General features: G+C 36.2%; 1 protein-coding gene and 1 long non-coding RNA gene across 3 annotated transcripts in view; one reads left to right on the top strand and one right to left on the bottom strand.

Annotated features, from left to right (window-relative positions):
• Window positions 1–6,653: 6,653 nt before the first annotated feature.
• marcksl1b (MARCKS-like 1b) lies at window positions 6,654–9,360 on the bottom strand. The gene is made up of 2 exons (NM_213223.1): window positions 9,099–9,360; window positions 6,654–7,949 (listed from the first exon to the last, which is right to left on the bottom strand). The coding sequence occupies exons 1-2, from the start codon at window positions 9,183–9,185 to the stop codon at window positions 7,413–7,415; spliced, it is 624 nt and encodes a 207-aa protein (NP_998388.1). The 5' UTR covers window positions 9,186–9,360; the 3' UTR covers window positions 6,654–7,412.
• Window positions 8,203–16,780, top strand: part of LOC141379120 (uncharacterized) — a 49,161-nt gene continuing 40,583 nt past the window's right edge. For both annotated transcript variants that reach the window (XR_012395113.1, XR_012395112.1), the window contains exon 1: window positions 8,203–8,309. This is a non-coding gene — a long non-coding RNA (uncharacterized lncRNA). The remainder of the gene's footprint in view (window positions 8,310–16,780) is intronic.

Below are 16,780 nucleotides of genomic sequence, written 5' to 3'. Positions count from 1 at the left end.
AAAAGAAATGTCTGATTAAATTAAAATAATTTTTGTGGTTAACAAACCTGGATTCTATTCAAAAGTAGCCTACCCTTGAAGAAAAATTCATTCATTTCAATTTCAAACACGTCATTTCAATACTTACACATAAATACACTTAATATTTCTCACGGACCAATTGAATTCAAAGACGACAGACAGTTAATATTTTTAGTGTTACATGGAAAAATACAAAGCAGATAATCAACCTAAACTAGAATCAATATTAATGATTGATAAACAAATACTAAATAATCATAAAACACAGCAAGAAGTCAATATGAAGAGTTTATCTGAAACTTTCTTCTAAAATTCTTTCTCAGTCTCATTTGTCTATGTTTCTTTATTTAACTTTAAACATAATGAAAAGAAACTATAAGTAGCCTATTTATAACATGACATAACAGTGAAATCACTGAATCTGGGGAACAACAGTTTACCCCCAAAAATAACCATGATGAAGAAGACACCATAATTATGAAGGCAGGGAGAACATACAAAATCTACACAGAAACGCCAATTGAGCCAAGGTTCAAACCAGTGACCCAGCGACCTTCTTGCTGTGAGGCGACAGCACTACCTACTGCGCCACTGCCTCGCCCCAATCATAAAACACAGCAAGAAAACAATATGAAGAGTTTATGCCGTCTAAATCTTTCTTCTAAACTTCTTTATTAGCCTCTGTTGTATATATTCCTAAATAATGAAAATAAGTTATAAGTAGCCTATTCATAACATGACATAAAAGTGAAACCACTGAACCTATGGCAAGTGAAAAATGACCATGATGAAAAAAGACCCAAAGTTAGAGATTCCATAAAAGAAAGTTTATTGAAAACAGTTTCATCAGCAGAAACCTACTTCAGAAGTCACACACAGCATACTTGTCAACATTGGGATGTAAATATACTAGGGTACACATCACATTTGAGATTCTTTTATAGAAAGAATAACATTACAGGGCAATTTTAAACAGAATGACAGTGGGATAGAACTGTAAAATGCAGCGAATCCTGTGAAAAATGGGAGGGTTGACATACTGTAAAACATTTCACTTGGTTAAACTTACAAACTCATGTTCACCAGCTGCTTTGGAAATGTGAGTCAACGCAACTTAGAAAGTTTCTTTTCAACTTAAATTTCAACTTAAGATGTTGAGTTTTACAATATATTTAACCAAAACTTAACATCTTAAGTTAAAACAAAGAATCTCTCTAAGTTGAGTTGACTCACATTTCCAACCCAGCTAGCAAAATTCACGTGGCTCAAATTTGGCCCACACCAGACACATCCGGCCCACATACTGCATGGAATGATGGCACTTGTTTGGTCCACTCCTGTTTGCCAGATCTGGGCCACAATTGAGCCATAGCAATATCACATATCAGTCAGAATTCAAACAAATGTACCAGAACTGACCCTATTCTGGGCCACAGCTTGCTTTTATTCTGGCCCAGATCAACCCCACACCAGACACTTACCACATACTGAATGGAATGATGGCTCTAGGGCGGTCCACTTCTGTTTGTCAAATCTGGGCCACAAATAAGCCAAAGCAGTGCCACATATTAGCCAGAATTCAACCAAATGAAATAGAACTGACCCCATTCTGGGCCACAGTTTGATTGCCCAGATTTGGCCTACACCTTACACTTACTGGGTGTGGCAAAGTACAAAAATCTCAGCATGCTTTGCAGTATGAATACATTATATAGCGTATTGATGCTCCAGTTTTCATTATTTGATTTTGCTGTTTATGTTGACGTTGTTGATTTTGTCACTTTTAGATGCTGTCTGTGATGTTCGTGAGATTTGTTAATTTTGTTAATCATTTGTTAAATCCAATGCAGTTATTATCTAACTTAAAGTCCACATTATACATATACAAAATGACTGGCTAAAACATAGATACACTTAGAAAAACTCCACGTGTGTGTGCAATCCAGAACAAAATCTCTAATGAATACGCATGCGACAAGAAAACAATGATCAGACATAACAGTGGGCCATTCATGTGGTCAGGATGACCAGAGATGAAATTCAACTCCAGTCTTTTAGTCTCCTCCGACGAAGAGTAAAACGCACACATACACAAAGAATGTTTATACTTCAAGGATGTCTTGCTCTCTAGCAGCCCTCCTTTCAAGATGTTACAATAAACATCTTTTATTTTATTAAAAATATTAATTTTATTTAAATAATATATAGAAGTTCTCTCCTATACATAAAGATGCAGTCTTTATGATGCAAGCTGAGATTGCATCGCTCAGAGATGCGATCTCAGACACAATGCACTTAATATGTCACTGTGAGGAGTAAGGTTAAGGGTGGGGTTAGGTAAGCACATTAAAAAGTATTGGATGCAGCTCAGATTGCATCTGCACAGAGTCAGCAGCCATGACCCACTCATCATCGTCATACAGGAGCCTGAGAAAAATACTCAAGTTAGAAGAAAAATTCAGATAGCACTTAGAGGCCTTTGCATCTGAAATCTTTATATATTATTCATTCATTCGTTTGTTTTCCTTCGGCTTAGTCTCTTATTTATCAGTGGCCGCCCAACTATTCCACACTATTCCTCCCAGCTGCAACCCAGTACTGGGAAACACCCACACACTCTCACATTCACAAACATACATGGCCAATTTATTTAATCCAATTCTTCTTCACCGCATGTCTTCGGACTGTGAGGTAAACTGGAGCACCCAGAGGAAACCCACACGAACACGTGAAGAACATGCAAATTCCACACAGAAATCTCAACTGGAAGAGACAAAGTGAAGCCAATTATGATATGGCCATTAAACCCCTACTCTTTTTCGAAGGACATCTTGGGATTTTTAACGACCACAGAGTCAGGATCTCGGTTTAGCATCTCATCTTAGCAGTATAGAGTCCCCATCAATATACTTGGGCGTTAGGACCCACACAGACCATAGGTTGAGCACCCCCTGCTGGTCTCACTAAAACCACTTCCAGCAGCAACCAAGCTTTCCCATGTGGTCTACCTTTCAGGTACTGACAGAGTGCAGCCCTGCTTAACTTCAGTGAGCTGCCATGTGAGAGTTGCAGAGAGCTAACTGCTGACGATTTATAATGTTACTGTTTTATTGTATTAAAAATTGAGCCTCGTGAGCAGACAAGACTTATGGAAGAGTAACAATGTTTCAAAAATGTTATACACACATAGTTATCAACAAAATTAAGTGCATTAAACATTACTTAAATTCATTTATTTACATATTTATTAAATGCAGACTTCCAGATTAATGCCCACGGAAAGGTGCTTCTCTTCCTATAAGTTTTGACTGACATTTAATGGTATAAAAATACAATATGTGTAATCCTCATTGATGTGGTTGAAGACTATCCCCCCACCCCCCCATTAGCCGCAGACTGAAATGTATTTGGATTACGGGCAAGTTTCTAGAATTATCAAGTAACAAAAAGCACCGTTGAGCATTTTTATGCAGAATAACATACAACCATTTCACTTTAGTAAAAGTTTACAACACTAATGCAGTCAGCTTGGCATGGTTATTACAATGTAAATGTTTGTTCTTAGTTCATGTTAGCCTTAATACATTAACTAGTGAGGGAATAAAAGTAAAATGACAACATCTATGTGTTGATACTTGATAGTTATGATGTTTAAAAGGGATTGTGGGGAATTTTACTCACCATTTACTCCCCTCAAGTGGTTCCAACATTTATTACACTGTAAATAAAGAATTTTAATGTTGAAAACAGGACAAAGCCTTCCAATTGCAGTTGACTCATAAGTGATAATTCAACTAATAATTAAAATGTGTGTGTGTCAGGATTAGATCGGATATGCAAATAAATATAAATAATAAAATAATAATAAGTATAAAAATAAACACAACTTCAAGCAAAGTAGTTTTACAAGATGTTTCATTAAAGTGAAATTATTTTAAACCCAGAGGTAATCTGAAAATTTAAAAGATGTTGTTTTTTATATTGCTAATATGAGTATGTAATACTTATTTTATGCAATGGTGTATTTTATTTATGGAGAAATTTGCATTAACAATTTATGTTCCTCTTTTATACTGAATTGAAGAGTAGAGTTTGCTGAATAATTTACTGCTTTGTAAACAATTTAACACAAAACCTAAAACAATAAATCTGGTATTTATACATACAGATTATCTATAAGGAATAAGTGTTTTATATTATTAAACAAAATAAAAATAATAATGCATTTTATTTTCTAAGCACATTTCACCACATAAGGGGTGACGTGGTGGCGCAGTGGGTAGAAGGTTGTTGGTTCGAGCCTTGGCTGGTTCAGTTGGCGTTTCTGTGTGGAATTTGTATGTTCTCCCTGTGTTCGCATGGGTTTCCTCCAGGTACTCTGGTTTCCCCAACAAGTCCAAAGACGTGATACAGGTGAATTGGGTAAGCTAAATAGTGTTTGTGTGTGGATGTTTCCCAGTGATGGGATGCGGCTGGAAGGGCATCCGCTGCGTAAAACATGTACTGGATAAGTTGGCGGTTCATTTCATTGTGGCGACCCCAGATTACTCAAGGGACTATAAGCTGAAAAGAAAATGAATAAATTTTACTACTTTAAAACACGAAATATAACAAAATCACTAAGATAGCAAAAGTCTTATAGTTAAAATAACAAGCAGCATAATCACACCCCCACATGTAATTTGACAGACACATTGGAAACTATTGGTAGTGCTGGGAATTTATTTTTAAATGCAATCTTTGTTAACCTTACTAAAAGAAAACAAGGTGGCACGGTGGCTCTGTGGCGACTCCTGATAAATAAAGGGACTATGCCAAAATAAAAGGGATGAATCAAAAGAAAACAAAGTTGTTCATTAGTTCTTAGCTCAGTGCAATAACTAATGTTAATAAGCAGACTTTGGATTTAGTGAGGGCCCGTAGACAGGGGAGTTAGGTGGTTTGAAAGACCCATCCAACCCTCATAGACAAAGGTCCAGAATTTTCCCATACATGAGCTCATTTGTCCTATTTTGATTGCCATGCCATCATAAATAGTGAAAAAAAAACTCATCCAAAAAAAAAAAAAAAAAGGATTTAAGGCTAAGCAGTATCCTCTGTTGACTGTTACTTCAGTGTGACTTCAGCTAATCAGTTTTGGCCAAAGCCACCAATTATTTTTCCAACATCCAGTTGTGCTAGAAAACATACAATCTGATGTAAGTGAAGTCACATTTTGCCATTGTATTGTGTTTAAAACATTTATCAAGTGACATTTATTCGAAATCTTGGACTTCGTTCTTAAAATAAAAAATGACTAATAAAAAGATGTGAAGCATCAAAAGGCGCCCATATTAACATTCACTTGAATACTAATTTGGCTTTTGTTGTTATACATGAATTTAAAAGTGTACTCTTTTTGTTTTAACAAGAAAGGCTAGACAATTGTGAAGGTGTATATTGTTATTATTACTTTTAAAGGTGTGCTTAAAAATGTCACTAAAAATATTTAAATAAAAAAATAAATAGAAAATTAGGGGCATAGCTGAAAAAGGTGCACTTTTTCAGAAAAAAAGAAGCACCCCTTTCAACAGGCTGGCAACAGGCCTGTAGTGGAATTATTATAAAGTGGCACCCATTAACTTATTAGAGTGGATGAAGAGAAAAAGTGCTAAAAATAATAATTTATAAGTAATTCCCAAGTATGCCCGAGAATAAAATTTTAGGCAAAAAGAAAAAGAACTTTGCCAAAGAATACAACTTTTTTTATTATAAAAAATTTAAAAAAAAAGTTTTATTATACTTTGACCACAAAATAAGATATTTTGAAAAAATGCTGAATACTGGTTGTCATTGACATTTATAGAAAAAATATCTTGCTGCGTTCAACAGAAGAAACTTTGGAACAAGTGAAAAGTAGGCCAAATAACAACAGATTTCTTATTATTGTCTCTTTAGCACACGTCACCAATAACAGGAAAGGACTTTAGTTAAAATAAAAGCGCACAAAAAAAAGTTCAGAAACCCAGCAAAAAGTGCAACTTTGCCCCAAAATCACCACTGCAAGTCTTCAATGCGACACACGATGGCGCTACAAGACAAGATTTCATTCTACAACATCGAGCGAGAAATGCACTGTATAGCTGCCATAAAAAACAATCGGAAAAAAGAGGAATATGACAATAAGTTTTAATCAGCAATGAAATGCTGTTTAATTAAAGTACCAGTATCAGACATTTAATTGATTATATGTAGACCTATGATTTTGCAAATAAAAAAAGTGAATGATTCGAGTGAATGATCTTTTGTTAAGCAAATCTTTGTTAAACCAAATCGTCATAGGGTAAGTAAAACGTAAAATAAATTAAGATATTAGCATTCAGGAATGCAATTATTTACAGGCTAAGTGTACCTGTCTACAGCTTTATATATATATAACACAGGTTAGCTATTCTATACACTAAGCTATTGTATATAAACATTACAAAAGTTAAAAGGTTTTTGCTATTTGTCAGGAATTTGCAATAGAGAATATTTTTTTCTGGTTTCCTTTTTTTAACAGGTAAAATAGTTTATGAATGCATGTCTATAAACATGAAGATGTTTTGAAGAACTTCACCTGTGAAGAATGACAAACACAAGGTATCAGCATCTGTAGGTAACCAACATTTATTTACCATTATCAACTTTACAATAAAACCAGTAACATCTTTAAACATTAGCAAAATAAAGAACAAAATTGGTCAAATGTATTTACAGAGACCAAAAAGCAGATCAAGGCTCACATTTAACACATAACAACTCTGCTTCTTTTTAAAACTTCAAATGTGAACATAGCAAGCTCAAATGTGTTTTTATTTCGTTTTATTTTTTTTTCTTAAAGCCAAGATGAAAATTAAAATGCGATTTCAAACAAACAAGACAAAGCCTTCTGGATATTTAAAATGGTTCTCTATACACCACAAAATACTTAAATTTGGGTTAAAATATAGGAATGTAGAAAGTTGGCAAGTCTTTTTCGATTTCCTTTTTTTTAACAGTCATTATATGTGGTGATGTTTATCTTGCACAATTCATCAATATAGTCGCATCTATTCGGTGGTGGGCTTGAAAGATGCTTCTCCTTGATCCTCAACTCACTCTTGTGCTGACATCCCGCTTCCAAGAGGTTTCGGCCTTCGCTCGGAATTCCAGATCTTTAAGCCATTATCAGGGAAGTGAACTAGTGAATCTAGTTTGTCATTTGTTATTAATCTTGAAGAAAGTGGCACAAGGAGTCTTTTTCACATACATGTGTATATATACATATACATATATCCATGTATATATACATATGTATACATATACACATATATATAAATATATATTTTTTTCTTGGAAAAACAGTTCACAAAGTCCTTTGTGAAGTACAATCACTCCTTCTGTTCAGATGGTGCAGGTGTTGAGTTGGTCTCCTCTGTTTGTTTCGTGGCCTCTACAGCAGGTGCAGCAGCCTCTTCCTTTGCAGCAGCAGGCTCCTCAGCCTTGGCTGCAGGCTCCTCGGCCTTGGGGGTTTCAACAGGGGCAGCGGGTGTCTCCTCGGCCTTGGCCTCCTCCTCTTTCTTCTCCTCAGTGGCTGCTCCATTCTCCTCTGGCTTCTCTTCGGTAGCTGGAGCAGCAGCAGCGGCCTCTTCCTTCACCTCAGCATTCTTCTTGCTCTTCTTCAGTGAGATACCCTTGAATTTGAAGGAGTTCTTCAGGGAGAACTTCTTCTTCTTCTTCTTGGGGGTCTCCTTGGTGGCCTCGCCCTCAGGTTTGGCAGCCTCTCCCTCAGCGGCAGGCGCTGGTTCGATGGCGTCGCCGGCTCCAGCCTCAGATTCCTTAGCTGCTTCTGCAGAACCGTTGGTGGTGGCAGCATCTCCCTCTGCCTTGGCAGAGACATCACCATTGGTCTTAACATGACCGTTCTCCTGAAAAAAGAAAAAACAAAATTGGAATTCAGCATAATGAATCAGAAGGCAAAATGGATGATTATTTACTACGAGTTTACTACTTTTGCATAAGCTCTAGGGCATTCCTTCAATCGTCGACGGACACATCAGTGACCCGTCACGTAAATAATGCATGTCTTCGAGGTGACGCCTTGCAATGCCGCGCAGCACCAAGCGAGGGCGATAGAGCATCGCAGAACACCACACACAATGCGAAGCGAGACGCAGCTTTGGAACAAAAGACGGAGATCGAGCGAAGCACGATGGAGAATTTCATTGAGCTTCATTCACCGCTTATCCATCGACGAACAAATAACCACAAACGGCGATTTGAAAGAGGTAACGTAAAATATTAGCACCCTCATTGATAAGAACGGGGTTTAGTCACACAAAAACCCCAAAAGCTTGACCAACTGTAGACACTCGCCCCAATGTCTAGACTTTAAACCCCGGTGCGTCTGGAAATGAATACTCCACGCGCTTCCCCACAGACAAAAATACAACTAAAAAAATCGATGAAAATCCGACCAAATATTTACGAAATTAAATGTTTCAAATGAAAAGAGAGAAATCTGTTAACACTTAATTAGTAAACCGAAACATGAAACTATCCATTGTATACAATACTATCAAGTTTTAACCCGAAAATGAAAAAAATGACAAAAACAACACTTCCAAAATACCAGTTACATCCATTTCTCCCCAGATAGATCGCAACCCCCTGCTGCTGTTAACCCATGCATAGTGAATACGTGCAGCATCCTCCTACACTGGCATTAATGGAGATCGCATGGCAACAACACCGACCGTATCCAAACGACAAAACCAATTTCAACGACAGAAATGAATCGAAAACGTGTAGCAAAAACAATCTGTTTTCAACGCAAAACAGAAAACCGTGTATCAACAGCCTAATGGGATTGTCCTGAATGAAACCATTCGACGTGACATTATAAATAAGACAATGAATAAAATGGTTTGCTTTTGTTTCATTCCCTTTTCCAAGTAAAATCACCGTCTGCTCGCCACACTTAGAGAGCTGGTTAAATCGCAGACGGTGGTTTGCAACTCTCGCTGAAGCACTTGTTGGTCAGATGTGGGTGTGTCGCAGATGGAGAGATGAATTACCTGTCCGTTAGTCTTGACGGCAGCCGGGTCAGCAGCGGCGGCTTTCCCCTCCACAGCCACTCCTCCCTTTGATGCCTGGGATCCCATTATACTAAATGTGGTTTTAAAGTAAATTAAAAAGAACTCAAATTCAGGTGAGTGGAAAAAAAATTAATCCAGACCAATGGGCGTAACGTGCATCCAAATGCGCGAGGAAAGTTGCTGTTTTTTTCCTTCAGAAGGAAAACTTGAGATGATCCACTCTTGTCTTCCACCCGTGAGCGTCGACTCGACCTACTACTACCAGTTCCAGTCCTACAGCGCTTCAAGATAACCCGAAGCCCCGCCCTTGGGCGTGTCACGGTAACGCGAACCAATCTGAAGCACGACCCCGCCCTCCATGTCCCGCCTCTGTTGATTCCACATTAGCTTCATAGAAATAGAAAATGGCAACGAACTGGAAAGAAGAAGGGAACCAACGGGGTGACTTGTTGAATTCCCTGTTACTAAGAGCAATGGGGTTACAGTTTACTTGAACCCATTGAACTACACACTAGAATACAAGCATTTAAGGCTTGTCTGTGGTGAATGTGCCCTGTCGTTCAATATATGCAGCTCACTGTGCTCAAGACAACAGTGGCATTTAATAATAATGATTAATAGCAGGGCATAATTTACACTCTTATCTGATAAACAACTTATATGCTTCGTTAAACTTTTTATATACAGTTGAAGTCAGAATTATTAGCCCCTCATTTCTAATAACTGATTTATTTTAACTTTCCCATGATGATAGTAAATCGTATTTTGCTAGATAGTTTTCAAGACACTTCTATACAGCTTTAGGTGACATTTAAAGGCTTAACTAGGTTAATTAGGTTAACTAGGAAGGTTAGGGTAATTAGGCAAGTTATTGTATAATGATGGTTTGTTCTGTAGATTATCAAAAACATACATTGCTTAAAGGTGCTAATAATTTTGACCTTAAAATTGTTTTAAAAAATCAATAACTGATTCTATTCCAGCCGAAATAAAACAAATGAGACTTTATCGAGAAGAAAAAATATTATCAGACATACTGTGAAAATGTCCTTGCTCTGTTAAACATCATTTGTAAAATATTTTTAAAAAGAAATAAATAATTCAAAGGGGGCAATAATTCTGACTGTATGTAGGCTACTCTGAAGATTGAATTTTTTAAAGTGTCGTACACGATTTGAGTAATATTTACTTCTGTGTATTGTTAATATTATATATATATAATGGTAATTTGTACAAAATCGGTGCTACTGATGCATGCGCACGTTTTAGTGTGTCAAAAATTGATGCTTGTAAAAGAGATTTTAATTATTTATTTATTTGTAAATTTAAATTTGTTATATAATGATATATAATGAATTGCATAGACTGAAAACAATAGGCATCATTGTCTGTAAACAATAGCAAAGATGTGATTAACAATTGGAACTAAACTAGGCCAGAGTTAACAACATTGCCCACATTAATAAGTGACAGATGCATTGGCTCCAGACTATCATGAAGTCTCGCCCAACCTTTATCATTAAGAAAAGATACGGAAGACACATCTCCTGCCTTTTGATAAGATGTTTTTTGATCTATATATGAGTTTATGATTGCTTGCATTTGATCATTTGCTTTTAGTATGAGAATAGACCTGTGACCCAATTTGTGGCCACAATCTTTCAGTTGTTTACTGTTTCTCGCTGATGATAATCAACTTTAAGTGCCACCAATAATTTCCTCTGATATAATTTACAACATATAAATCATTATCTAAATTTTTATTTTCATCTTCCTCCTTTACTCCTCTTTTTTCCCCTCTCTTTGGCCTTGTCAAATGACATAAAGTCTAAACTGTTTGTAAAGGAATGCAAAGCATGCGAACGCTCCAGAAGAATGTTTCACCGCATCTGCATCTCGCCACTTTCTCAGAATGTCCAGAACCTTAGGGAGGGGGAATAGGGCAGAATACGGTTTTTGTGTGTCAGATGAGAGAATGTAATGAATAAGCTCATATAGTGAAACAGTCTCCTCTTTTTCTCCTGGGAGAGAGTTGGGGGTTGGGTGTGATGGAGTGAAGCGAAGGAGGGGGGAGATTTCTTGTGCCCGGAGCTTTTGTGATGTGGTTCATTTTCTTGATGACGGGTCAGGACACATCACCTCATCATCCATGCGTCAGACTCTCGCTTTCCTAATGGCTGAAAGGCCCTTATTGTCGTCGGATCATTCGAAAGTTGGAGGGAAGGGTCAATGGCCGGCGTCCTCCACAGTGAGGCCTGCAGTTCACACCTTTCATCCAGTGGACAGTCTTCCTTTGGCCTGGTGTTTCAATGCCTGTGGAGCCGCACGACCAGACAACATCTCGCACATGAATGTTAATGGGTGTGTTGATATGCCAATGATAATGGACATCAGATTGGGCAGGGCAGGTGAGAACGAGTTTTCAGTCTCTATGACTGTTTTGGCCACAGCAGGGAGTGATAGAGGAGGATGGTGATAGTGTGAATGTGTTGGGGGTTGGTTGCCCTACAGCATGATGAACCTGACTGAAACTAGATGCTGACTTTACCGAGTCCAGGCCAGGGAATTTTGCCAAGGAAAGAATAAATGACACATTGAAGTCTCATAGAATTGTTCTCAACCAGAGCAGAGTTTTCTGGTAAGCTTGGTGGTTACCAGTGTGACCTTTAGGTCAAGTGAGCAGAGTTCACATTCCTCTGATTTTCACAGATTCCCCTTAGTGCCTTTAAAAGTATTCTGAGCTGATGTGCTGCCCATCTCATTGGTCATATCTCAATATTGCTCAGAATTTTTGCAAAAAGGAAAAATTCTATGCACCAACAGAACAATACGTAATAATTTAATCGCAGCAGTTATTCTACATTGCAGTTGTATTTTTGCTGGTGTATTTTTTTATCTTAACATGCATTTATTTGCTTAAATCTAAATAATGTAACTGTCAAATAATATTTAAACAATATTGAAATAATAAAACAATATATAAAAAACTCACGGACACATATTTATATTTTTTTGAGTATATTATAATCAGTAGAAATAAAAAAAATATTAAAATGTGGCTAAAATGATTATTAATTATTAAAAATATATAAATCTTTTGTAATTTTAGTTTTTTTTTTTGCTTAAAAAATGAATGCATCTATGTTAAATATAAATATAGATTCTTTTATGTAAAAATGGCAAATACAATATTAACAACTCATATTCACTAATTTGTTATCAATAATAACTAAATAACTATGATACCAACATGATCTCTTTTTTTCAGACGAGTATATGGGACATTCTACCTGAAACGTACATTATCTGTCCCTGAAATAAGAACATAAATACAGCCAATAAAAGGTATTTCATCCCAAAAATGTCTAAAATGCACCAACGGCTAATTTCTGTGAGTTGTTTGATAGAGGAATCTGTCTTTCATTTGGTTCTCAGATTTTTTTTCCTTATTAAAAACACTTTACAAGTGTACAAACTCTGTCATTGTCCTTTTTCTCAGCCCAATCGAACCTAACTTTAATAGTTTTGTTATGCTAAAAACTATTATTTAAAAAAAAATACTTCAGAAATACTTCACAATTTATTAAAACATAAAATTTTTAATAAATTACCCAAAATACTACAAATATTTACAGTTGATGTCAGAATTATTAAACCCCCTGAATTATTGGCCCCCCTGTTTATTTTTTCCCCAATTTCTGTTAAACGGAGAGAAGATTTTTTTCAACACATTTCTAAACATGATAGTTTTAATAACTCATCTCTATTAACTGATTTTTTTTGTCTTTGCCATGATGACAGTAAATAATATTTGATTAGATGTTTTTCAAGACACTTCTATACAGCTTAAAGTGACATTTAAAGGCTTAACTAGGCTCATTAGGTTATAGGCAGGTTAGGGTAATTAAGCAAGTCATTGTATAATGATGGTTTGTTCTGTTGACTATCAAAAACAAATATAAAAAAAAATCAAAAGGGGTTTAAAAATTCTGATTTTAACTGTAATACAAATAAATTTACAATTGTCTCCATGTTTCGGACAGTCCTGTCACATTTGCATTAACTTTAACATGTATTCAAAAGGCGGCAACACAAAAGCTCCAAAAATGCAGATTTGTTTTTTTCAGGCTGATAGAGGGCGTTTAACGTTTCGAGCAAACAGCTCTTCATCAGTGTTCATCACAATAAGTTGCTTTTTTTTGTACACTTCCGGATCACATGATCTCCCATATTAGCTCACAAGAAAAATAGGAAAAATACATCTTTATAAATTAGATATTTAAAACAAAAATACAGAAACAAACGCTAATATTACTTTACAAAATTAAGAAAGCATAACTGAATTTAACAAGGAAATACAATAAAATAAACAAAACAACAAAATATAGCCAAAAAACTTTTACCCAAGCACACAGAGCACCCAGTTAAAGTGATGCGCGTGCTTCTGTATATTTTCTCATTAAATATAAGATGCAATGTGTGCAATACACATTTAAGACTATGACACAGAAGTGACATAATTTGATGGAGTAGCTTACAGTGATCAAGGATGTATTTTATCATTGAATTGTATGATTTTATGCTTGTTTTTGTATGATTTTGTGAGGACAACAAGCTTAAGTCATATTTTTTATAAGTGAAAATGTACATTTCTGTTATAATGCCCCATATCCTAAACCATAACACAGTGATTTGTAAAATTCTTGAGCAAAGATAAAGATTGTATAAATGTACTTTTAATAAATTACTTGATTTATTTTTCATAGACTGTAAATGAATCCCACTTTGCTCTTAAAGTTTCATTCTGAGGTGCTGTTGAAACATCTGAATGACGTCTCACTTCTGGGAGTCAACAGACAGGCAAGAACTCCAAGACTAGCCTAAGAAAAAGACTTTTAAGCAATGTAATAAAATATTTAAGTTTTGATACACACTATTAGCCACAAAAAGCATCACAAATCCATATTTTGCCCTGCAGTCTACATAGATGAACCTCTTTATGCTTAAACCCTGCAATTTCCTTTGGTTCCTACATCTATTAAACCTCCATTTAGATTCGACATAGAGCTTGTGGAAAAAAGCGACTCCGTCCATAGAGACAGATGCAACTATAGATGTCCATGAGACATCAGCTAAACAACAGCACGCTCTGAGGAGCATGTGAGCTCTAGCGTGTGATCGGTTTGAGCCATGATAATTATATAGGTTGTGTTATTTTGTGTGGGACCACCGGCATGACTCAGCAGAAGCCGCCGCACTCAGGGTCTCCTCAGGGTGTGAGAGGCAAGAGCTATGAGACTGAGTGCACTTTTAAACTTTATACTCAGCTGTCTGGAAGAGAAGTCAGCACATGCTGTTGCTCCAGTGTCCTCTGAGCAAACTTCGCCCCCGATGGAAGTGAGAGCACGGGGGAGGACATCAAGGGGCGGTGCGTGACCCACTCCAAACTCTCTATCTATTTCTGATGCTTAATAGCATATCTCTCTCACTCTCTCACCCTCATTCTCTCTCTCAGATATGGCCTTGGGGCAGTTGACTGGTTTCTGCTATACTCAACTTGGGGCATCTTATCTCTTTCTTGTTTTTTTCTTCACAACACTCAATGGCCCTTTTTGTTTGCTTGGCCAGATTTCATGCCTGAACACAGAGTGAGATTTATATCCTCAAAAGGCCCTATTGTTCTCCATTCAGAAGGCAACTGATGAGCATCACAAGCTGGGATGAGGGGAGGGAAGGGAGAGAGAGCGAGAATCAGAGAGATGCAACAATGTATTTCTCAATAAATCGATGCATCACAAATTACTCACTCAATACCGTTTCACATTGACAACTTTCCACAAACAACCCTTTTTCCTCTTCATATTAACCAAAAGCTTTGACTAAACAGTTTTGCCAACTGTGAAATTTCTGTGTTACAGAATAATTATGCTGTTCTAGTATGTCTAATCTTATTTTGGTGGTGATGGTTTCAGTCAGTTTTCACACTAGGTAACTTACCCAGTGCTGGAAAGAGCACTGAAAAATCACACTCCAGTAAATGGACCATTCCTTGCCCCAAAATGTGCAAGTAGATTAAAAGTATCTGTTTTAAATATTCCTCAAAATATGAGTGAAAAAGTAGCCCTTTTAAAAGTACTCAAGAGTAGTGAGTATTACACTGTAAAAAGTTGATGTTTACATAAAGTTTGTGCAGGGATGTGTAAACGTAGCTTTCTGTAGTGCAGTTAGTGATCTTTCTATATTTGTTCGTCCTTCCAACCTGCCATTGTTTGTTCAGTCTGTCCTTCATTCATTCGTTGTTCCTTCTATCATTTGTTGGTTCCTTCCTTCGTTCCTCCCTTCATTTGTTCACTCATTAATTTTTTGGTTCTTTCATATTTTTGTTCCTACCCTTATTGGGTTCTTAGTTCATTAATTTCTTCCTTAGTTTGTTCAGTCCTTCCTTGAATTCTTTCTTCATTCCTCCCTTCATTTGTTCATATTTTTGTTCCTTCCTTCGTTAGGTCATTTGTTCATTCATTCATTTGTTCCTTCCTTCCTTTCTTTCTTTCTTTCTTTCTTTCTTTCTTTCTTTCTTTCTTTCTTTCTTTCTTTCTTTCTTTTCTAGCTTGTTCAGTCCTTCCTTAAAATCTTTCCTTCCTTCATTTGGTCCTTTCTTCATTCCTTCCCTCATTCATTTGTTGGTTCATTCATATTTTTGTTCCTTCCTTCATTAGGTCCTTTGTTCAATCATTCTTTCTTTCCTTCTTTCCTTAGTTTGTTCAGTCCTTCCTTGAATCCTTCCTTCATTCATTCTTTCTTTCATTCATTTACTTTTATTTTTCATATTCATATTCTTCATTCAATAGATCCTTTGTTCATTAATAAATTAATGAACAATCATTCCTCCCTTCATTTGTTCTTTCATTTATTTGTTCATTTGTTCATATTTTTGTTTCTTCCTTCATTAGATCATTCATTCAATTAATTGTTCGTTCGTTCGTTCATTCCTTCCTTAGTTTGGTCTTCCTTAGGTCCTTTGTTTATTCATTAATTTGTTTGTTCATTTGTTTCTTCCTACCTTAGTTTGTTCAGTCCTTCTCTGAATCCTTACTTCATTCACTCACTCATTCATTTGTTGGTTCAATCATATTGTTTATCATTAGGTCCTTTGTTCCTTCCTTCCTTAGTTTGTTCAGTCCTTCCTTGAATCCTTCCTTCATTAATTTCTTCCTTCATTTATTTTTGGACATTTTTAATGCTTCCAAAAGGATTGCTACATTTATAAAGCATTCATGTCTTGAGGTTGTTCAGTATGATGCGATTTAATTTCTATGTGCGATTTGATCAGACAGGAATCGCAGGACCAACTTTTCTACAGAAATAAAAGGTACACAAACTGTCACTGGGCTGGCACCTTTTCAAAAGGTACACATTTGTACTTGAAGGGTCCATGTTGGTAACTCAAAAGTATAAATTAGTACCTAGATACTTTTGTACTTTTTAAGTACTAATATTAGGTACTAGTACCAATAAGGTCTTAATATGGACCTTTTAGGTACCACCCCAGTGACAGCTTGCGTACCTTAATTTCTGAGAGTGTACTTTAGCCAATCACCATATAGAAGAAAGAAATAAAGTAGTGACTGCAGGTTAAAGGAAAATAGTGGAGTAAAAGTACC

The sequence above is a fragment of the Danio rerio genome, chromosome 19 (assembly GCF_049306965.1).
Source record: "Danio rerio strain Tuebingen ecotype United States chromosome 19, GRCz12tu, whole genome shotgun sequence".
Lineage (NCBI taxonomy): Eukaryota > Metazoa > Chordata > Actinopteri > Cypriniformes > Danionidae > Danio > Danio rerio.
Note: the sequence above shows the minus strand (reverse complement) of the source record. Positions and strands in the feature narration are given on the sequence as shown.

What these genes read in the sequence shown, in the direction of transcription:
- marcksl1b (NM_213223.1), bottom strand. Translation starts at nt 9,185, where the DNA reads ATGGGATCCCAGGCATCAAAGGGAGGAGTGGCTGTGGAGGGGAAAGCC. An exon ending in CCGTCAAGACTAACGGACAG is followed by an intron (nt 7,950 to 9,098) that starts GTAATTCATCTC and finishes TTCTTTTTTCAG; the next exon opens with GAGAACGGTCATGTTAAGAC.